At 46.6% G+C, this 21,264-nt stretch overlaps 2 protein-coding genes across 3 annotated transcripts in view; both read right to left on the minus strand.

The window, feature by feature from the left end:
* PTBP1 (polypyrimidine tract binding protein 1) overlaps positions 1-21,264 on the minus strand; it is a 37,246-nt gene that overhangs the window by 15,143 nt on the left and 839 nt on the right. The window contains exons 2-7 of one of the 2 annotated variants that reach the window (XM_082206436.1): positions 14,855-14,885; positions 5,140-5,215; positions 4,668-4,739; positions 2,970-3,142; positions 1,657-1,803; positions 129-299 (exon numbers count right to left, since the gene is read on the minus strand). In XM_082206436.1, coding sequence (XP_082062562.1) covers positions 129-299; positions 1,657-1,803; positions 2,970-3,142; positions 4,668-4,739; positions 5,140-5,215; positions 14,855-14,885 — 670 coding nt within the window. The remainder of the gene's footprint in view (positions 1-128; positions 300-1,656; positions 1,804-2,969; positions 3,143-4,667; positions 4,740-5,139; positions 5,216-14,854; positions 14,886-21,264) is intronic. The other variant, XM_082206437.1, reaches the window with a different exon arrangement.
* Positions 1-21,264, minus strand: part of MISP (mitotic spindle positioning) — a 52,991-nt gene that overhangs the window by 9,924 nt on the left and 21,803 nt on the right. The gene's annotated exons all lie outside the window — the stretch shown is intronic.

A 21,264-nucleotide genomic window follows, 5' to 3' on the forward strand; every position in this document is an offset into this window, starting at 1 on the left:
TTTCTGGCCAACAACCATCTCCAGCCTATTTCATATGGGCTGCCGGGAGGAATTTTTTAAATTAAGAAGGTACATCACACGCAACCCCAGAATCCGGCCGCTCCCCATGCCAGAGGACCCTCTCTCACCTGATGCAAGACATCCAGGGTGACAGGGTAGAAGAGGTTTTCCACAATGATCCTCAGGACTGGGCTCTGCCCGGCCATGGCCATCCCAGCATCCACAGCTGCAGCGCTGGCAGACAGCGCAAGGTTCCCAGACTGCACGGAGTTCACCGCTTGCAGGGCTGCCTGAGCGCGCTGGGGAGCCAAACGTTTTCAGTACGTTAATAAGCAGAGAGGTGGAAAGAGAAAGATGCGAGCGCTCACTCGGCTTCAGAATCATGTTGCCCCCTGTTGAACAGGACATTGAATGACAGGCAGACATGCAGGGGACCCTTGGGAACCTGGCCTTTAGCCTTAAGAGATGAACGGGGAGGACGACAAGATGTTTTCTTCATCCTGTACACAAAAGGACAGGGGCCCTGCGGAACTCGAGATGCTGTTAAGACTCCCAGGAGCCAGACAATGGTCAGGCTGACGCAAACTGAAGTCCAAGCAACACCTATAGGGCCACAGGTAAGACATTAACACACCATCTATGTGTAATTCGTTGAAACCGATGGCTTCCATGGCCTGTAAGTTAGAAGTAACCAGAATGGAACATGCACGTTCAGGCCAAGTTAATACACGTTACCGTGCTGTGAGCCACAGAAAAATAAGGAAGACCTCAGGTCAAGTGTGGGCTCGATCCGGCTAAGTTTCACCCAGAGCAGACACACTGAAATTAAGGGCCGTGACTAACTTAGGTGCATTAATTTCAATGAGTAAATGTTTGTTGGACAGAATCCTTTGTTTCCGTTATAAACTCACTAGGTTACCCTGGGCAAGCTACATTCAGCTATATTATACCATTTCGGTATTTAGGTAGGAGTGCAATGTTGATCTAAGCTACAGGGTTTTTTGTAAGGATAATGCAATGCGGTGGGTTTTGAGCACCCTACAACACTAGAAAATGTGAAAGGTAAAGAGACCCCTGACCGTTAGGTCCAGTCGTGGCTGACGCTGGGGTTGCGGCGCTCATCTCGCTTTATTGGCCGAGGGAGCCGGCGTACAGCTTCCAGGTCATGTGGCCAGCAGGACTAAGCTGCTTCTGGCGAACCAGAGCAGCGCACGGAAATGCCGTTTACCTTCCCGCCGGAGCGGTACCTATTTATCTACTTGCACTTTGACGTGCTTTCGAACTGCTAGGTTGGCAGGAGCAGGGACCGAGCAACGGGAGCTCACCCTGTCATTGTGGGGATTCGAACCGCCGACCTTCTGATCGGCAAGTCCAAGGCTCTGTGGTTTAACCCACAGCGCCATCCGCATCCCTATGAAATACTAGGTAAGGTAAGAAGAAAATAAGTAAGGACTTCGATCTGATCCAATGTGAGTATTCTTAGTACATTCTTCCCTGCCTTACTTTACCTCACTGGGCTACATACAAATTATGTACACATCTTCTCAGCCACGTTGCCGTCGCTTGTCTCTTTCCTTGGCAAATTTAAATACAGCCACGGACACAGAACGTTACCCCAAAGCCCTGCTGCTGTTGCTGCTTGAAATCCCGACTCACCGCCTGGTTTGGAGAGTTGTCAGTCTTCAGCTCTTTGTGGTTGGAGAACTGGATGTAGATGGCCTGGCTCCGAAGGACAGGAGTTACCGTGGTGTAGTAGCTAACCATGGTGTTAGCTGCTTCCTCTGTGTTCATTTCTATGAAAGCCTAATTGAGATAGACGGGTGTAAAACACGGGCTGCATCAGCCTTAAGTAATCTTAGCCCAAAGGCTGCAGTTCAATTTCTGAACAAGTCATTTCTTCATACACACAGTGCCCTTAAATACCAAATCACAATCTACTCTAATTTGGGCATATTTAAAGGGACATTTAAGGTGTGGTTTTTTTTTAAAGGTGCCTGCGTGCCACACAGGCAACAGGGCTCTTAGGTTGCTGGAGTCGCTGACTTCATGACAGTTCAGTCTTTGGAAGTTGTGGAGCTGGTAGGCTTCATAGCCGCCCTACTTTCAGCAGTGCTTTCTGACTTAAGGCAGCTGTCGTAATTTCTGATTCAAGCAAAACACAACAACCAAAAAGGCATCATGAGGCAGCCTCGCACAGCTGCTGCCTCCAAACCCAGCCTCCAACTCGGTGCTCTCCTTCCTGCCCTCTCCCACAACCAGAAATGCATAGCTTTTATTATTTATAAATTGCTCTTCATCACTTCCATTTTCTGGGCAGCTTGCAAAACGAACCCAGGTAGGCGAGAGCATTTACGTGAGCCTGGGCAAGACATTTTTAGCCAAGAGCTTCAAACTGGGGATGCCAACAAAACGAAGCAAAAAACTTTATACGTGCAAGGGATGACACTGACTTCCAGACCCAAGGATGTCAGTACAGTCTCTTATCTTGAGTATCTCAAATTATCAGGTTATTGTTTGCCACTCATGGTTTGTCCGGGGGGAGAGAAAACCACGAGCCTGGGTTCAGATGTAATGTTAAGCTACGCCATATCTTAGCCCCAGGGAGCACAGAAACAGCAGGACTGGAGCAAAGAGTGCCAAGGCCATTATTTCTGCTTCGAGAAGCTGCATGTCTGCTCATTCACTAGGCTATTATGCCTTCCACTTTACAGCCAATTTGAAACTTGGTGGCTTGCATTTGAAACTAGCTTCTTTATGGAATATGGTCCCTAAAACTGATATAAGCCCGTTTCTAGGCCTGCTTAGGAACGAAAACGCCGCCATCTACGCAAACGGTTTCACTTCTTCAAGCAGCTACAAATCAAGCTATCGATTTGAAGGCTGAAGCTTCTGCAGCTGAAAGTGAAGACTCCTATGGTGCAGCTAATCACTTCTACCTGAGTTAAATGGCTCCACGTGCATATACATACCTGATTCTTCCCTTTCAACATCAGCAGGTTAGTGACCTTGCCAAAAGGTAGCCCTAAGGAAATGACTTCGGCTTCTGTGACGTCACTGGGCAGCTTGCGGATGTGGATTACTCGCGAGGGGATTCCTGCAGTTCTGCTGTCGCCTTTGAACTTTTTGCTGTCATTTCCGTTGGCTGGAAGAGAGATCCGGCAGGGACAGGTGAGGTCTCCGGGGCAACCCCTGGCCATTTCTTCGCCCATGGCAGTCAGATTGAGGAGTCGGGAAATGTTGTCACTTCCTAGCCAGTTTATAACACCTTTCTGGTCACCATTTAGACCAGTCTGTATTAGAACCAGACTGCCCCAGTGGCTGTCTAGTGTGGCTAGCTACTCCAGCAAGGCTGGGCAAGGTAAGCGTGAAGTTTAGTGCGCAAACCAAGAGTAATCCAAGGAGGCCCTACCTCCTCTGTGGCTAAAAGGTGGTAGCTGAGCACAGGAGACACCTCTGAGACTTGCAGAGCTATTACACTGATGCCGTGGCCATGCAAAACTGCCCCACCCAACCCCCAGTTTAAACCAGCCCCTAGAACTCCACCCACCGCATGGGTTGAGCGTAGCTTCTGGCTGGCAGAAGCGATATAACCAGTGCAGCCAGTTGTGCCTTTGAAGATGGCTGTGCACAGCCTGAGAAACGTGCAAGCCAGCTGGTTACACAACCAGGGAAAACCTTTATGAATCCTTTCGTATTTTTGAGTTCCTAAACGCGCAGCTAGCCTGCACTGTGACCCCCTTCCCCTTCCAAATGCAGCTGGGAAGGGGGCACTTGCTCGGCGGTGGACGCCACATTCCAGAGATAATACGATCTGGACGGACTGTGGCTCATGTGGATTTCAATTGCCTGCCGTGCAGATTAGTTGCCAGAGGCCTGATCAATGCCAAATTAGGCTAGGTGGACTAGTAAATTCCTAGGGCTGACCGGCTTGGAGGCTACTCTAAACAGCATTCCTAGGGCATGGCATATTTCCCCAAGCCTCTGCTGTGACGTCTAACACAGTGCCATGGTGTGCTTCTTGCAAATGGCACAGAACATTTGCACCAGTGTCAGGAGTGAACGGCACGGCGTGTGGTTCTGCACATCACAGCAGCGGTGTGGGAGAAGGATAACCCCTCTTCAAGCCAGCTCTGTGCTGTCTGCAACTCGTGGCCAATCCTTTAAAATCCCCACCCTCGCAAATGTGATGCGGTCACCGAAACGGGACTTTAAAGCAACACTGAGACCCTGAAATTTGGGCCCACGGAATGCCAAGAAGGGCTTCTGAGTTGCGCCCTTGCAACGCTACGCCGACTGGCTAACCACAAACTTGTAACCGCTTCGCTAAGGCTTTCAAATTCACAGGCTACTTGTCCGGAAGCCTTAGGACACAGAGCTAGACAGTGGGAAAGTAATAATAAAAGGAAAGGAAGCTTCTGTTTAAAACCAAGGCCTCGTGGTTTGCCGGCTGGTTTGCCAAACGCCAGCGCAACAAGCATTGACTGGTTCTGCAAAATGCTCGGGCAAGTGTTCAGCACGTCACTGAATACTCTTCTACACTCATCTGACATTCAAATACTGCATGGAAGTTCTAATGTTAAAAGAGGTGGGGCTCAGAGTCAGTGGTGACTGTGGGCGCGACAGTGAGGGGCCAACAGAAAAAGGCCAGGATCAAAAGTCCAGCTCACCCCCGAATAAAGAGGCATCATTCAGTTCCCAGCTGTCAAGAAGCACCCTGTGTAGTGATCCTAGCAGCATGCCTGAAACAGCAGACCCAAAAAACAGACCCCTCGTTAAACGCCAAAATATCAGGGTGTTTGAAATGTATGCTTGCAATCTTATCTTCTGCTGGTAACTGTCCTTTGCCCTTACCTGTGCGGGACGCTTTGCTAGTATACATCTTTAATGAGATGCTCTGGGGCAGGTTAAAGTCAAGGCATTCGTTCTGGGGGTTGGGGGGGGCGCAAGTCTGTTGAAACTTGTAAATCTAACAAGGCAGCAGAGGTTCCTTCCTTGGGGGCAGGGCTGTTCCTTTAACGAAGGAATAAGCATACTGGGGGTGGCGGTGGCTGGGAAGGGGAATATAAGGAAGAGGGCTAACTTTCGCTGACAACTGGGCCCTTCAGGAAAGCGCTGAACTCCTTGGGCTGGCAATGTTACCTGCAGAAGCAGAGGTGCTGCTCATGATAAAAGGTCCGTTAGTGACACAAGTAGAGAAAAGTTCGTCAGATCCCCGCTGGAAGAGAAAGAGAGAAGGAGAGAAAAAAAAATAAAGGTGAGTTGACAGCACTTTTCTAAATTCTACACAGGAACTGCGAGAACAGGAGGACAATCCAGGATTGAAGTGGGAGAGAAATTGAGCGGAAGGGTGGGGAAAGGGGGAAGCCTGGAGTTCCAAACCCATCCCTTTCTTCCAACCACATGAAATGGAATCAGCAGAAGTTGACGTTAAGAAACCTAGTAAGTAAAAGGGCAGCTACCCTGGTAGTGCCCATAACCCAAGGGTAAAGTTTATTTTCTCAAAGGCAGCGTGCTATCCTTGGAATTATAATATGTTGGACACCTTTCTCAGGCACGGTCAAGGCAAGGAAAGGCTACGAAGGCAGACCTGAAAGCCTATCTGCACCATTTTAATGCGCTGCTGAACAGGATGAAGCTGCGAGGCCAGAACGCTCAACCCACCCAAATGGAGAACGCACTTGCCACCGCAAGCAGCTTACCCCTCAAGCAGACAGACCTTTTTGCTGGAACTTTTGTGTTTCTCAAAAACTTACCATCGGCCTTCACACATCCAATGTTTACGGTAACTAAGCACACACCTCAGAACAAGAAGCAGGAATGCTACAGACACACACCCATCACAGAGTGCAAAAACTCACAAGGCAGGAGGGCATGGGTTTGCTTCTCCACAACTGTGAAATGATCCTAATGAGACAATGAATCAGTTTGTGGGCAAATTGGCTCTGCAGTTGGAGCAGTCTTCTGCAATCTGGTGGTCTCTGGATGGCTTAGATTACACTGGGCAAATTTTTTTACTTTTTGAATGTTGGAGGGGGAAAAGTGTGTCCTATAGGGCACCCACGTATCTGAAGTCTCTACCAGCTCCAGACTCCTACTGGTGTGGGTAAATGAAAGGGGAAGCCACCTCTCCCAGCCCTGGGTATAGCAGCACATTTTAAATCAGAAAGGGCCCCCTCGCCTCCCTAATTCTACCATTATCTTGTCCTAGATTTTTCAACCGGCCACACAATGGGGCCTTGTGAACAAAGCTTGGTTGCTCTTCCTTTTCAGACTCTCCTGAAGCCGACCGGGTGTCCCCTTTCCTATACAGCAGGAAAAGAAAGCTTTCTGTTAGCTGAAACACTACCTTGTAGGGTGCAGAACCCAGCTGACATTCCCAGCAGTTGCGGCTATGTAAGAAGCCATTCACCACCTCCCACCTCTCATCATTATTTCACACCTCTAACCGGTTAAAGTAGGCCACGCCATGCAAGCTTGGAGGAAGCGAAACACTTAAGGGCCTTTCGCCTTGATTTTGTTTGCCCAAAGCAAACAGCAGGGCCCTGGCCAACGCCCCTGCTCAAGTTCTGAGCATGTACATTCTCTGTGGGCCCTTCGGGGTTGCCGTTTTGACCCCATGGTTGCAGGCTGCACTCTCTCTACCACGGATAGGTTGATTCCTATATTTCCCGTGGGCGGCCAAACTGCAGGGGTCAAACATCACCCTGAACGACGGCTTGCCTTGGCCCTGGGCTAGAAGGCAGGCGTTTCCAAACATGCAGCCAAACATACGTTTTAAAACTGCTTCTCTGCTTTCCCCTGTGCGCTCAGCAACCCGCAATTTAGACCTGCACATCCACTTTCATATTTCATCTCCTTGCCACTCCTATGGCCATTCCCACAGCAGCTGCCTCCAGAGGAAGAGCGATAGCCTCAATTATGGCTCACCAAATGAAGGCATCACAGCAAACCATTGCAAAATACAATGCCTGAACTAAGACAGCCATGTATAGTTTCGGAATGCATGGTAATTTCTTTACCGATTCCAAATAAAAAAATCTTCTGCATTCAGCATGAGGGCAACACACAGATCTCCACCAATGAGACTGCACATCCACTATAGACATACCGTATTTTTCGCCCCATAGGACGCACCTAGCTTTTTTTAGGGGGAGGGGGAATTAAAGGGGAAAAAAAATCCCCCCCAGGTGCAGCGCAAGCCCGAGCTTCCCCCGACCCCAGAACAGGCTGCTATCCGCTAGCCGTGGGAGAGCTGCGCAAAGCCTGAAGCTTGGGGTGTGCTGGTGCGCACCGACCCCTCTCGCTCTCCAGGCTTCAGCGAAAGCCTGCATTCGCCCCATAGGATGCACACACATTTCCCCTTCATTTTTGGAGGGGGAAAAGTGTGTCCTATAGGGTGAAAAATACGGTAAATCACTGTACTGGGATACTGTATTGCTGTTTCAAATGGTACGAAAGCCTATAATGGTTTTATTTTTAGTGCCGGATCCTAGAGCAGGCAACCGGCATATGCCTATTTCTTAAAAGTTCTGTTCACAACTACAGAGAGGCAAAGATAAAATAATAGTCTTACTCTGCTCTCCCTCCATGCCCCAGCCAGACTCCTTCCAGCTACTATGGAGACACGCCATGAAACAAACCTGCCCTTTGAGCGAATCTGAGGGGTGTGGCTATTGTTATTAACCGCTCAGAATTCCTGAGCTCAGAGTAACCAAAGTTATGCAGTCATGCTTGTCTGATAGGGCTCTCCACACCCAAGCGAGCTGCCTCCAGCATTTACAATTATGAGGACAAGCCATGGTTCCGACCTAAGCCAAATTTCAAAGCGCTTCTTAAAAGCTGGCAAAATTCAGCTGCTACACACCGAAAGATGGAATCAGAAGTTCTAGACAGGTTGTTGTATCAAAGGGCTGCATCAAACTAAGTTCTACTCAGAGTAAACCCAGGGAAACGAATGGGCCTCAGGTACTCACATCCTTCAATTTAAACAAGTTTACTCTGAGTGCGACTAACACTGGCTGCAACTCAAATGATTAAGGTTTTAGTGTTATGTTGAAAGCTTCCCGCAAACTCACCTTGCAATCACACAATTAGGTGAACTTGCCAAAAAGTAGCTAGAGGGGAAACTTTGCATCAGACATGATTCTAGGGCAGGGGTTGGCAACCTAAGGCCCGTGGGCCGGATGTGGCCCAATCGCCTTCTCAATCCGGCCTGCGGATGGTCCAGGAATCTGTGTGTTTTTACATGAATAGAATGCGTCCTTTTATTTAAAATGCATCTCTGGGTTATTTGTGGGGCATAGGAATTCGTTCATTATTATCTTTTCAAAATATAGTCCGGCCCACCACATGGTCTGAGGGACAGGGGACCGGCCCATGAATGAAAAAGCTTGCTGACCCCTGTTCTAGGGCCCAGGTTATGTAAGAATTGGGATGGGCCTGATATTTAAATGGCACGGACCACAACTGCACCTTTGTTATGGAAAGAGTACGATTGACAGGGCAAAGGAGGAAGCAACTTGGCCCTTCGGATCTATGGCGGGCCCAGTTGGCCTGCCACACAGCTAGCTGCCAACCTGTTACAGGAGGGCTATAAACACGCCTCTCCGTTTTGAAACCGAGCAACAGAATCATGTTTTAGAACTATCACAGCACACTGTAGTGATTGGAAGCCTTTGCCTATGAAGCAAGATTGACATGTAAAACTAGTGGTAACATGCCCCAAACTGTGCAGCACCCAAGCTTTGTGGCGAACGCAGGAGAATCCTGTGTCAGCTTCTGTTCCCAATAACCCAGGCAGTCTTCAAAAGAGGACGACAGCCCAATAAAAACTCAGGAATCCAAATAAAGCTTGCAGAGTTGAGGCCAAGGTCACGGCAGAGAAGTGGGTCACTTGAGAACCTTGGGACATGCTTCCAAGACATGTTTAGCAATGAAGAAAACATGTGCCAAGCACATGGCATACACAGAGTCAGGATGCTTCCCACCTCAACAGATGCCAACAGGACTTGTGAACAAAATTAGCACCTAGCAGAACCAGGGCAACTTGGGTTCTTCAGTTCTTGCACAGTGCATTTAATTGCAATACAAATCCCTGCTCGGCTTTGCAAACTTCCTAGCAGTTTTATTGCTCCACCGCTAGGTTTATTCAGAAGCAATAGGACAATAGATAGAGCAATGGTCTGTCTCGGTATAAGGGGACATTCCACGTCACCTGGTATTTCTTCCACACGCTAAAAGGCCACTATTTTAAGGGGCCTTTCTACAGGGAAGTGAAAAACTGTACAGTACTGACTTGATGGCTCCAGCATCACCCAAGGCAAAGCTTTGCAAAATTAGAATGCTTTTCATTTATGTCAAATTTGGTAGTTTTTCCGTAGTCTTTTTATCAGTACGGGCCAGATTCATCAGAATAGAAACACTGTTTATTTCATGGAGGGAACATCCAAGTCAGTTTCTCATTTGAAGGAGGCGCCCCTCCCAACACTAAGGCTTTATGTTACTACCGGCTCCGATAATAACCTCAAGAGGCTAAGCAAAAACTTTAATAACTTTAATTAGGCAAACAGGAACGTACAACCAAGCTAATGCAATCAGAACTAACTTGTACTCACATTTCTCTGCAAGAAATTGGGTGCAAGAGGCCACGAACATAGCCCAGTGTTTTATATCTGAGATTCAGTTTGTGGTTACAATTAGCTTAGCAGTCTGTAAGATGGAAGCACATTTCTTTGCTCTGAAGTGGCTCCCGCCATCCTTCCTGGCACCCTCGAGATGTTTTGCACTACAACTCCCAACCACCCCAACAAACACAGCCATGCTAAGCTGGAGCTCATGCCGGCCGGACTCAAAACACCTGAAGGGCAGCTGGCTGCTGTAGGCTATCCTATTGGGATCGTCACCACAGGATGAGGCCCTTACGATTATTTGATTCCACCCCTTTGCAATTTTACTATCAGAACTTCTAGAAGGCCGAGAGGTTACAGGCAAACCGTGAAAGCAGATCTACGCTCATGCACACTTTATATATTTGCATTATCGGTGCAGAGGGGTTTTGATCGAGTTCTCTCGTGACTTGCGAATTGTGATAACCTGAGTATCAAGGATTATTATGAGGAAGCTCAGTGAGGATAGTTTATGCAAGTGGTATTAGTGTATACCGCTTGCTTGCCGTAAACTTTTCTATTACTGGCCATCATCATTTATTTATTTGTTGTCTTCTACACAATAGTTTAAATGTGAAGCACAAGAAAAACAGGGAAAACGTTTTTTAAAAAAATAAAACATAGCCAAAACAAAACACTAATATTAAAGGTTCATTTATCCAGCTGGAAAATCCTGTTTGAACAAATGAGTCTTCAGTTGTTTCCAGGGAGTGTACAAAACAGGGAGGCAGCCACGCAAAACTGCTCCAAATTACTGTGGAACAGGCCTCAGAACTTTGGATTTCGGAGGATAAACTTTCCCGCAGAGTGCAGGTATATACTGGGTATATAAGGGATAAGGGGTTGCAATATAATGTATTTGTTGATGAATATGTTTTGTATATTTATAAGAGCGGAAAGATCATGGAAAAGCTACTTCTGATTGCTATACTGTACTCCCAAACAAGGCTTCTGGTGTATAAGTTTAACACAAAACAGACCTATTTGCTTCAAGGAATCAACAAAGCTATAAGAATCTGCTTTGTTGGGTTATTGAGAGGATAAACAAGGCCACAGCAAAAGGAACCACTTCAAGGCTGAAGGCGAGGGCTATAATTTGAATTGCTCCCTTTACAGCGACATACATACTGCAAAAGGAAAGCCAGGCTATTGTTGCATTACAAAACACGACTTTCTAGACCTTTCTGACTGCAAGTGGCTAGTTTTCCATTTGCAGGGAGTGATGCATTTTACATAAGATGGGGCATTTAAAACACCCCCACACCCACCCTTGCAATTTGTGGAGGTAAGACCTTGTCTACCTTAATGTTTCCCAAATAGTAGCACGGATGTAAATTAGGGAAACTCCTCTTCCCAGTCACTCGGGTCATCTGTTCCCAGCAACGATTTCACTGAAAAAGCTGTGCCAGAACCAAGGAAACGGGAGTTTCGCCATTTGCAGCGCAGATGGGCACCTCCACACATATACAGCAACATTAACTGCATACCCTACGTGTTTCCCATATTTTTAGACTGCCAAGAAAAGGTCTGCATGAGTCAATATCCCTTTGTGTCAGCACATGTGGCTCCCATCTGTGGCCAAGCCTGCTCCAGCAAGGCCTACCAAGAGGCAGCCTGTTGCAGCCTTTGAACTGAAGCCGTAAATTGAGGGGCCAGAATTCCTCCGCTCGCATTCTTGGCCTGTGGCCCGAAGCCGTAATTGCTGTTCCCATGGCAAAGATCCTGGCTTCCCTACAAAACCAGGTCTATCCAGCCAGGCGGAGCTAATTGCTCTCAAGCGCGGCTCGCAAAGGAGGGGACAATGAAATGTGTTACGGAGCCTGTGGCGTTTGTATAGTGGGACACAGGCAGTTCAGTCATCGTGGCAAAGGGGGAGGGGTTTGGAAAACGTCAGTGTTCCCCCCCATCCACCAACCCAGGGCTCGGTGGTCTGCCATGAGGTATGATTTCACGTTCTCTTTCCTGGATTCAGAGCAAGCTAGCGATTAAAATAATTATTTCTATTCCCTATGTTAGGTACCAGCCGATGACTGAGCCATTACTCAGTCTAAGAAAATGGAGGCACCAGCAGCCTTCAGTGTTTGATCACCTAGGATTTTAACAGGCCTGCACAGCTCCCATCCCATGATCTATTTTTTTTTTTTTTTTTATAAAATTTTTATTGAGTTTTCGGATTTTATATAGACAAAAACAAAAACACAAGAAACAAATAAACACATAAACAAAGAAAGAGAAAAAAAAAAGAAAACAACAACAAACATATATACTTTCCCGAAAATATTATTTCCTAACCCTGGTCATTGACTTCCCCCTACCCCCTCCCTTGCATCCCCATTTCCAAATTTATGTCAGCAAATTGGCATTTCCCTGTCCTAATATTAGTCCTTTTATAAAAACAAACAAAAATTAATTTTTTCTAAGTTGGACCTCAATTCCCTTCCAACGATTTCCCATTTTGTCTTGAATAATGATCTTTTTAACCAAATCCCATAATCATGAGTGTTGTTAGAACTTAATTTTTTTCCCTCCCTCCCATCCCCGGTTTGCGTCCCTTCCCAAAGCATGTCCAAAATAACAGTTCTTAGCCCGGGTTCCTCACGTCCGAGGCCCTCCAGTCTCTTTCAGTCCCTCTCCGCCGGTCTTGTTGGTAACCTTTTATGCCAGTCGTCACATCTCGAAAGAGTTCTTTCACCATCAGTCCAAAGTCTCTTCCCATATTTGCAAACAGCTGCTGAAGAGTTTCCACAAGGCATGAATCTTGAAGGTAATCAAAGTCAGAGTCTATGTGGAGGCCCCAATTATATTTCTTTATTTTAAGTTCCTTAATTTCATAAACTCCCAGGGCCTCCACTTTCATCTTCTGCATCTTTCGTGGATTTATAGTAGATTTACTCCAATAGTCTCCTTGTTTGTATTCCACAGGCGTCAGCTTCTGCTCAGTATTTTCCCACATCATTTCTTCTCTTTCTTGTTTTGTCTTCTCCTCTGCTTCTATTATCATTTCTGGTTCAGCTGTGGATTCTTTCTCATTGAGGTCCTCTTTACATTCAGCAGGACTACTTGTTTCAGAAGTCAAGGTCATCAATTGTTCACTCATAGCCGTAGTCTGCTCTTGTAAGATTCCAACCAAGTAAAACATCCTTTCGATTTCTCCCAGTATCTTTCCATCCACAGCCATTGTAATTCCACAGAATTCCCTCTAGAGGGAATCTGGTTACTTAGTATTCTTTTCCCCAACAGTCCTCTGTCTTGTTATTGTTTCTTTATTTCCAACAATTTTAGATCAATTGTAACTCTTTTTAGTCCAGAGGTAACTTAGGTAGCAATTTTCCACTATTAACAGTCCGTTTGACAGCTTTGACAGCTGTCAAACTCTGCGCTTCTTAAACCAGCTCCAAAGCAGGACGCTCCCGGGCCCGGGAGGGGGGTTATTTACAGCAGAACATAAAACATCCAACACTCCTCTCTCCTGCTCAAAATTTCCAAATCTTGGAAGTTACTGTCTTTTTTAAAGCTCACCCTTTACAGGGTAGGCACTCCAGCTTAGTTCTTTTTTCGTTGCTCTAGATCGTCTGCAAGGTAGGGGGTGCGGACTTCCTTTTAGCACATCCCCCGATCGTCTCAAATTCAGTGGATAAATTTCTTAAAAGCCAAGTCCAAATTACTCACGGGTTGTTTTTTCAGCCGAATTTCAAGGAAGGAAGTCAGCGCTCTCCGGTCATGGCTCGCGGCTTCGCTCAGCAGAGGTAGCGATGGACTCTCAGTGCCGCGCCACCCCCCGTATCCCCTCCGCAGCCTTTAAAAAGGCTCTTCGCGAATCAGGGGGGGCACTTAAGGCACCCGCCGAGTCTTCAGTCCGCAGGCATTCCGCGCCTGCGGTTTTAAGGGTCCCCGTGTCGCCGGCACGGCAAAGACCCGTCCCCTGCTGAGCCGATTCCCTCCGGAGCTCGGAGGGAATCCGCCATTCCCAGATCGCGTCAACCCCGGAAGTCTCCCATCCCATGATCTAAAGTCAACAGTGCTTCCTGGTTCCTATCTCCTTTCCAGGTTGTGATTACAGCAAGCCGAACATTCATCCCCCTCCTGCCTTTAGATGTGATTGTAATCAGCTTTAGTAAACCAGAGGTCTCGCTGGGCAGAATTTTCTTTAGATTTCAAACTTAAAAGACAGGAGCCTGTTGCAAACTAGGTGCCACTCCTCTCAGCTAAGTAAGGAACACATCTTTACACTCCTGCCAGTAGCTAAGTCTTGTATTTTTACTACATCCCTTTCAGGCAGCACATCCTATCCTATCCTTTCCTTTCCTTGAGGTGTGCTGTCTCAGCTTTTATGCTGCCTCCACTGCAGTTCCTACCACTGCCATTTTCTGTAGATAAAAGCTTTACTTCAAGGCTGGGTCGAAACTAGCAGGATAAAAGGCCAAGCGTTATTGTGCTCCCAGGGTATAGGTGATGGTTTAATCGCAAACCAACTTTACAATACAGGCCTGGGGTGTGGACCAAGACAGCTGGAGTTGTCCCTAAAATTAGGGACTCGTTCTTTCTCAGGCAGAAATATGTCCAGATCTCTCACCACACTTCTTTAATAGCGATGTTGTTTTATATTTTCAATCACCAAGCTATCTATGAATTGCCAAGGACATCCTGCATACAACAGAACATTCAAGGACCACTCAGAGTGAGCAAAGTGGATGCATGACTTGTGATTAGGAGGAAATTGGCAAGGATTGCTGACTTTTAACACTAGCAACAAAACACCCCTGCTCTCATATTCTACAGCTGAAATTAAGGAAGCTGAGTGTGTGTGTGTGTTAACCAGAAGTGCATGTTTCTGTAGAAAGACTGAGTACCATTATGTTATGCTGTTCTGAACAAATTCCTGTGCTCAGAATTCTCTATTTCTAAGTGTATGTCTTTTGAACCTTTTGATGGATCTTGGGGTTCTAGCAAAAACACAAATTGCTCAACACGCTGAAATGTGTGCCTGAAAACACACCAGACATTTCCCTACCGTTGCGTGTTCCAGTTCCTACACAACAGACACGTAGAAACGACTATATAAGCCTCGTACCAGGTAACACAAGTCACAAAACACCAATTCTTTTAAAAGCAGCTTGTTTCTGTAAATGCGGTGGTTTACAGGACAACATACATTTGCTGAAGCAATGAAGGAAAGGAAAAAGGCCTACCTTTGTACCAACTGTTATATCTTGGACAATGCTGTAAGAGAAGGACAAGACATAAAATATTAGATTGGTTTTCAAATACAGGAAGTATAAAAACAACAACAACTATGCAACTCTTAGCAAGAAACTCTGTATGCTTAAAATAGTGATGAGGAACCAAGCGCCAAAGGTATTCAGAAATTTACGAGACAGCAAACTGTATTTCTTCCAACAGCAAAGCGCATGGGTAACAAGGTAAGCGATTGCTGTTTCTAAGAATACAACACAACTTCCAGGTCAAAGGGCAGATGTGTTACATGCAGTCACATCTCAGTCTGTAAGTCATAGTGGCAATTCACCCCCAAAAAGGAGAATTGCTAGTTTACGTTAATTACTGTGAAGAAAACAAGAACTGTTTCAAATTGTACTTCCACCCAGCTCTGTCCAGCTTAGAGGAGCAAGGTTTTTTTGCATTTAATGATGCATACGATAGTAAGTTGCCCTTTAAGGGACATTGAGATCTTATCCCTTTCTGCAGACACCCTTGATATAAATATCTGTCTAGAATCAGGTCCTCTAATCTCATTGAGTCCATCTTTTTCCACTGTATCAAAGGGGGGAAACTACTGAACTCAAGAAACGTTCCAGCCCTGACTATAGAGCTTGGGCTCCCTAAGCAATGGGGTCTGTACTTGTCCCAACAGATTATTTCTGTTCCCTCACCCCTTCCCCCCAGCCCAGCATATCAAGACTGCAGTGCTGCTGGTAGCCCCAGTGTTAGTCACAAGAGACAGAAGGAAAATGAGCAGGGCCGCAGCACTGCAGGTTGTAAGGTCCCTCAGAGACGCATGATCACAAAATGAGAGTACACGGTGGCAACCCCAAACAGCTAGTTCTCTCAGAATGGCAATCATGGTTGCATTGGTTAAGAGCGTGGTGCTGACAAGGCCAAGGTTGTGGGTTCGATTCCCATGTGGGGCAGCTGCATATTCAGATTGGACCAGGCGATCCTCAGAATCCCTTCTATGAGCCTATGAATTTAAATGGGTCTATCCCCTGGTTGTCTTGCCAATGCGCTAGGCCACAGTCTGGCTCAGGATGCCGGAGAAATCCCGGCTCATGGCTGAGTCCACCCAAAGCACAAGCTGGAAACCACTGGACAAATCTTGGTTGCAGTTCAGGGGTTCATCTGGAGAGTGCTCAACCAGAAGCCTGGGTTTGGACAACGCAGTAGCCAAACCATGGCTTAGCTCAACGCAGCAGCAAGTGGCTGCTTGCTCAAACCAAGCCATAGTTTGGCTTAGCGTTTATGTGTGAAGGCAGCCAGACAGACAGCCGTATTGCCATACACCTGGAGTTTTAAGACAAAGGGTTTACTTCACCACTCCCCTTGCTCACTCATTTGGCAACTTCGAAGAAACCAGGCCAGACTGCCCCTATATTTAATCCCAGCAAACCACTGGGCTCCCTTGCCCCAACCGCCTGAGCATTTCTTCTTCAGAAGCCAACGTTTGACTCCTCACCCCCAGCAGTTCACAGCTGGCGTTAAGTCTGATTCAGGACTAGCTGCCAGGAGTACTACAAGCTAGCAGCAATTGCCACTGCGAACCAATGACTTTTTTTTAAGAAAAGAAAAAGCTCAAGTGAGGGAACGCAGAATTTTTACAATCCCACTGGTGTTTAGAATTGCCAGCGGAGACAGATGGGTTTTGTTGAGATCTTGAACGCTTAGTTCAAGTGGACTAATTAAACCCATCTGTGAAATCAGCAGAGAAGCCCAGCCAAAGAGATGCTTTCCACTGCTTCGTCATCATGCAAATTGTATAAGAGATTAAAAAAATACAGGGTTACTGAAAAGCCATTTTACTTCTGTTCATCTATAGGAGGAAATTCCCAAGACAGACTAACTCTCAAAAGTTATTCTGAGAGCAATGACTCTTATTTCCTGCTTCTCTGGGGAAGGGCTCATTCAAGGATTATTATTTTTTTACACAGCAAGTTGAGACAATGGTTTTAAACTGATCATAACCGAGCAACTGTTAGGTTCAGTAATACCTAATGAGAAATTGTTAATAGCTGCTTAGAAACTATTTTATGTAGGTTTTTGCGTGATCTTCGAGGCAAATTGAGAAGCTCCATCAGAACATACTGAAGGAGTTATTTCCCGTGGAAGAGTCAAGGCTGGGAGTGGAATGGTGGGAGATACTTACAGGAAACTTAATATATGGACTTTGCCAGCCAAAGGAACTTTGTTATCAGGACCAATTCCTGGGGCTCAGCATTTTAACAGACAGATTTCCTACCAAAGGAAGTCCACTTTTCCCCTCCCACCAGGAAACTGTATTTTTTTTTTGCAAAACTACATCTATCAGTGGTAGTCAGCTATTCCGGTCTTTATCACTTCTTAAAGACAGAGAACTGCATCAAACAGAATGCAAGTTTTGGGTCATCTGAGAGGGCCTGGATGCCACCACTATGCCAATACTGAGCTCCATTTCCTTTTATTCACCTGGTGCCACAGTGAAGCCGTGAAAATCCTCAATGATTTGCCCAGATAGACTCATGTATTTGATTTGGTCTAGTAAGTTGAGGTTCATTCCTGGCAAAGATAAGAGGCTCTGTTGGAGAGCAGACAATGTGATCCAGGCTTGGGAGTATAGTGTGGCTCTCCCGCTGAGTAAGGGACCACCAGAACTGGTCACAGGAGCTCAAGATAGAGAAGGGTTGCTGGTCATAGTTTAAGGAACCTATTCCCATTTATCTGAAAATATTCCTTGTTTTTATTGGATATTCCTTCCACATTCACCATGGACTGTGTGTGTGGAAAAAACATTCACCCCATCAATAGGAAATAGAAGTTGAAATCAACTGATTGACAATTGACACAGAATTGTTTTTTTTTGCGACATGGCACCAGGGCTGAAATACTTTCGGGCACCCAGTTACACTGGAATTTTAAAGTGGCACTCAGATGCGATGGTTTCTTTTTTTTCCAGCTCTATACAGGGCTGGCGCCCAAGAAGTTTGATTTCTGGCTCAGAATTATAACTTACCCTTGTTCAACCTCTGAACCAATATGTAATGACAGAACTGTTTCGATGGACATGAACTGCCAGGACAATATACTGACTAGTTTATTGTGGTTCTCAAGGTCACCTTTAAAAGGTGACTCAAAAGAAAAGCAGAAGTCCCAGGCATACATTGCTCTCCACACCTAGGCAACAAATCTCCACCCAACTACGCCTGCAGGGGAAACTTAGATTCGCATGCAAATTAAAGGAGGAAACATTTTCTAGGTAAATGGAAGGGTGTGGCAGAAATAGGACCTTCCCAGCAAGCCCTTTTTTTTGCAATGCAGAGAAAAGCAGGTGGGAAGCTTCCTGACACACTCAAAGTGGGAGGAAGCTGGAGGGAACAGCCTGTGGGACACTGAATGGGCACCCACACAACAGAAGGTAAAGCCACATGAAGAATGAACTAGAAAACTAGAATTAAGTAGCAGACAGGGAAGCAATGAAACTGCACAAAAACTTTCCTTTGCAAACAAGGAAGGGTTAAAATGGAGTATCCTTTCCCCCCCAAAAAACTAAGCAAAGGAGTACATAAGGGTGTCTCAGTATGCAAGAAGGAGTAACACACACAGTGAAAATGGAAACGGTATTAACTTTTGACTAAGGCAGAGGTTTTTAAACTGTGGTCTGAGTTCCATTTGGGTAGCTTGTGGAAAGGCTGTAACACAGTCGAAGTATCTGTACTCAGCCCTGCACTTAACTTTTCCTTGATGTCTGGATGGAGGACTGCGCGTGAGTCAGGTGGCTCCATGGAGATGTCAGTTGCCAACCTGACACCCAGAAATCTCCACACTGTCGCAACTGGACCCGTGTCAATAGCAAAACATGCCTGGGGAATTTCAAACACGGGCTGTTCCTTAATTATTAGGAGTACAGTGGTACCTCGGTTTTCGAGCGCCCTGGAAGCTGAACGTTTTGGTTTTTGAATGCCAAAAACCCGGAAGTAAATGCTTCAGTTTTCGAATGCACCTCAGAAGTCGAATGGCTTCCGCTGCGCTTTTTTTCAATTTTCTCCACTGACATTGCCAAACGCCCTCTGTGCCTCAGTTGTTGAACGTTTCGGAAGTCGAATGGTCTTCCGGAACGGATTACGTTCAGGAACCAAGGTACCACTGTATATTACTTCTATTTGCTAGGCTTCAGGGTTCTAGTTGGGGGGGGGGGGATACCTTGCAAGCTGGCCTGCCCATGTTGCAAAGTACTGCAACCAGGTTGCCTAGGCAGTTACGTGCTTGCCACCAAGGCAATGAGAAAAACTATCTACAAAGTTGACCCAAGGTCAATCAGTGATCTCCAGGAAAGTATGCTGACAATGGAACTCCTTTGCGAGGGAATGAGTTTGAAGTTTTCATCCATCCTGGCAGTAAGGGAGAAGTGAACAGTGTTTTTAGTATATTCTTCCACCAGCGTGCACTTAAGAGACTGAGGCAAGAGGGTCACAACCAAACACTTCAGGGAGAAGGGGCGGTTCAGAAGAGAAAATGTGCTTCCAGATAAGGATAGGAAGTGGGGGAGAAGCACAACACAGGCTTCATAAATATAAGTCGTGGGGAGAAGGAGGCAGCTACCCTGACCCATAGAATGGGGTGCTTGAAGCAAGTCGACCGAAGGAAGCTGCAATTCAGAGAAGAGGGGAGAGTACAGAGAATATGGAAACCATGGGGGCATGGGGAGTGAAAGGTATACTCTGCATCAGGCTAATGAGGATAATCCAAACCACTAATTGTTCCTTAAGTACATTAAAGGGTGTCTGAAGAGACAACCCCCCAAGATTTCCTTCTTCATCCTTTTCCAAACCCTTATTTCTTCTTCCACACCCATCGCTCAGTTCACACAGCTTTATTCCCAGCCACCATTGCTTCCTTTCTACATAGCAGTGGGGTGGGGTGTGAACCATTTCATTTGTTCGCTTGGTTTACTCCCCAAAGTTCAACCTCTGGCATCCCCAGGGCATCTGCTGCCCTGGTTTACTCGGGACTAAGCTGTAAAAAAGGAGGACAGAAGAATAAGCACCTTTAAGCAGGTTTGTGCCCGGTTTTGGGAAGGGCCATTGCTCAACAGTAGAGCGTCTGCTTCACACGCAGAAGGTGCCAGGATCAATCCCAAACATCTCCTTGTAGTTGCTGGAAATATCCCACGAGGGTCATCCAGCCCAACCCTCTGCAGTCATCAAATCTGTTACCCAAGCACGCACTGCCCTTTGCTAGACTTGTGGCTTTGCCACACTCCCCAACTTCTCTTTTTAACCCACGTGCAACACTGCACACATGAACTTCCCTTTTTCTTTTAGATCGCTCAAAGGCCTTTCGCCACCGTCTCATGTGATTTTGGGTTCATTCATGAGATAGGGTACATATTCTTGCAACAGAAGGCCAAACCCGAGTGCATCAAAGTTCAGCAGCACTTACCCCCTAGTTAAGGGTCCTTGCATCCTTAAGAGGCACAAGCAGACCCTACAAGTGCCCCTATTTTCTGGGGACACTCCTGGATTCACAGAAGCCCTCCCAGTTTCTGATGGAATTACGGAATGTACCACTGTTCCTTAAAGGTAAAGGGACCCCTGACCATTAGGTCCAGTCGCGGCCGACTCTGGGGTTGCGGCACTCATCTCACTTTACTGGCCGAGGGAGCCGGAATACAGCTTCCAGGTCATGTGGCCAGCAGGACTAAGCCGCTTCTGGCGAACCAGAGCAGTGCATGGAAACGCCGTTTACCTTCCCATCGGAGTGGTACCTATTTATCTACTTGCACTTTGACGTGCTTTTGAATTGCTAGGTTGGTAGGAGCAGGGACAAAGCAACAGGAGCTCACCCCATTGTGGGGATTCGAACTGCCAACCTTCTGTTAGGCTGGCCTCAACTAGAGCCAGGGCTTTTTCGGCTGTGGCTCCGATCTGGTGGAACACTCTGTCACAAGAGACCAGGGCCCTGTGGGACTTGACATCTTTCCGCAGGGCCTGCAAGACAGAGCTGTTCCACCAGGCCTTTGGCCAGGGCGCAGCCTGACTCCCTCCCTCGGCAATCTTCGCAGAGCTCTGGCCCAATGGTTGCCAGTGGCCTGAATTAATTAATTTTATAATGAATGATTTTAGAGTGTTGTTTATGCTATACTTTTATACTGTTTTATTGTTGTTAGCCGCCCTGAGCCCGGCTTCGGCTGGGGAGGGCGGGATATAAATAAAATTTATTATTATTATTATTCTGATCGGGATGCCCTAGGCTCTGTGGTTAAACCCACAGCGCCATCCGCGTCCCTCTGTTCCTTAGGACATCCCTATTTTCATGGGAGAAATGTTGGAGGGGATGGAATAGGACGTCCCTCTTTTCAGGGGAGAAACGTTGGAGGGGATGCACATATAACCCC

Source organism: Podarcis vaucheri (assembly GCF_965113315.1).
Source record: "Podarcis vaucheri genome assembly, chromosome: 18".
NCBI lineage: Eukaryota > Metazoa > Chordata > Lepidosauria > Squamata > Lacertidae > Podarcis > Podarcis vaucheri.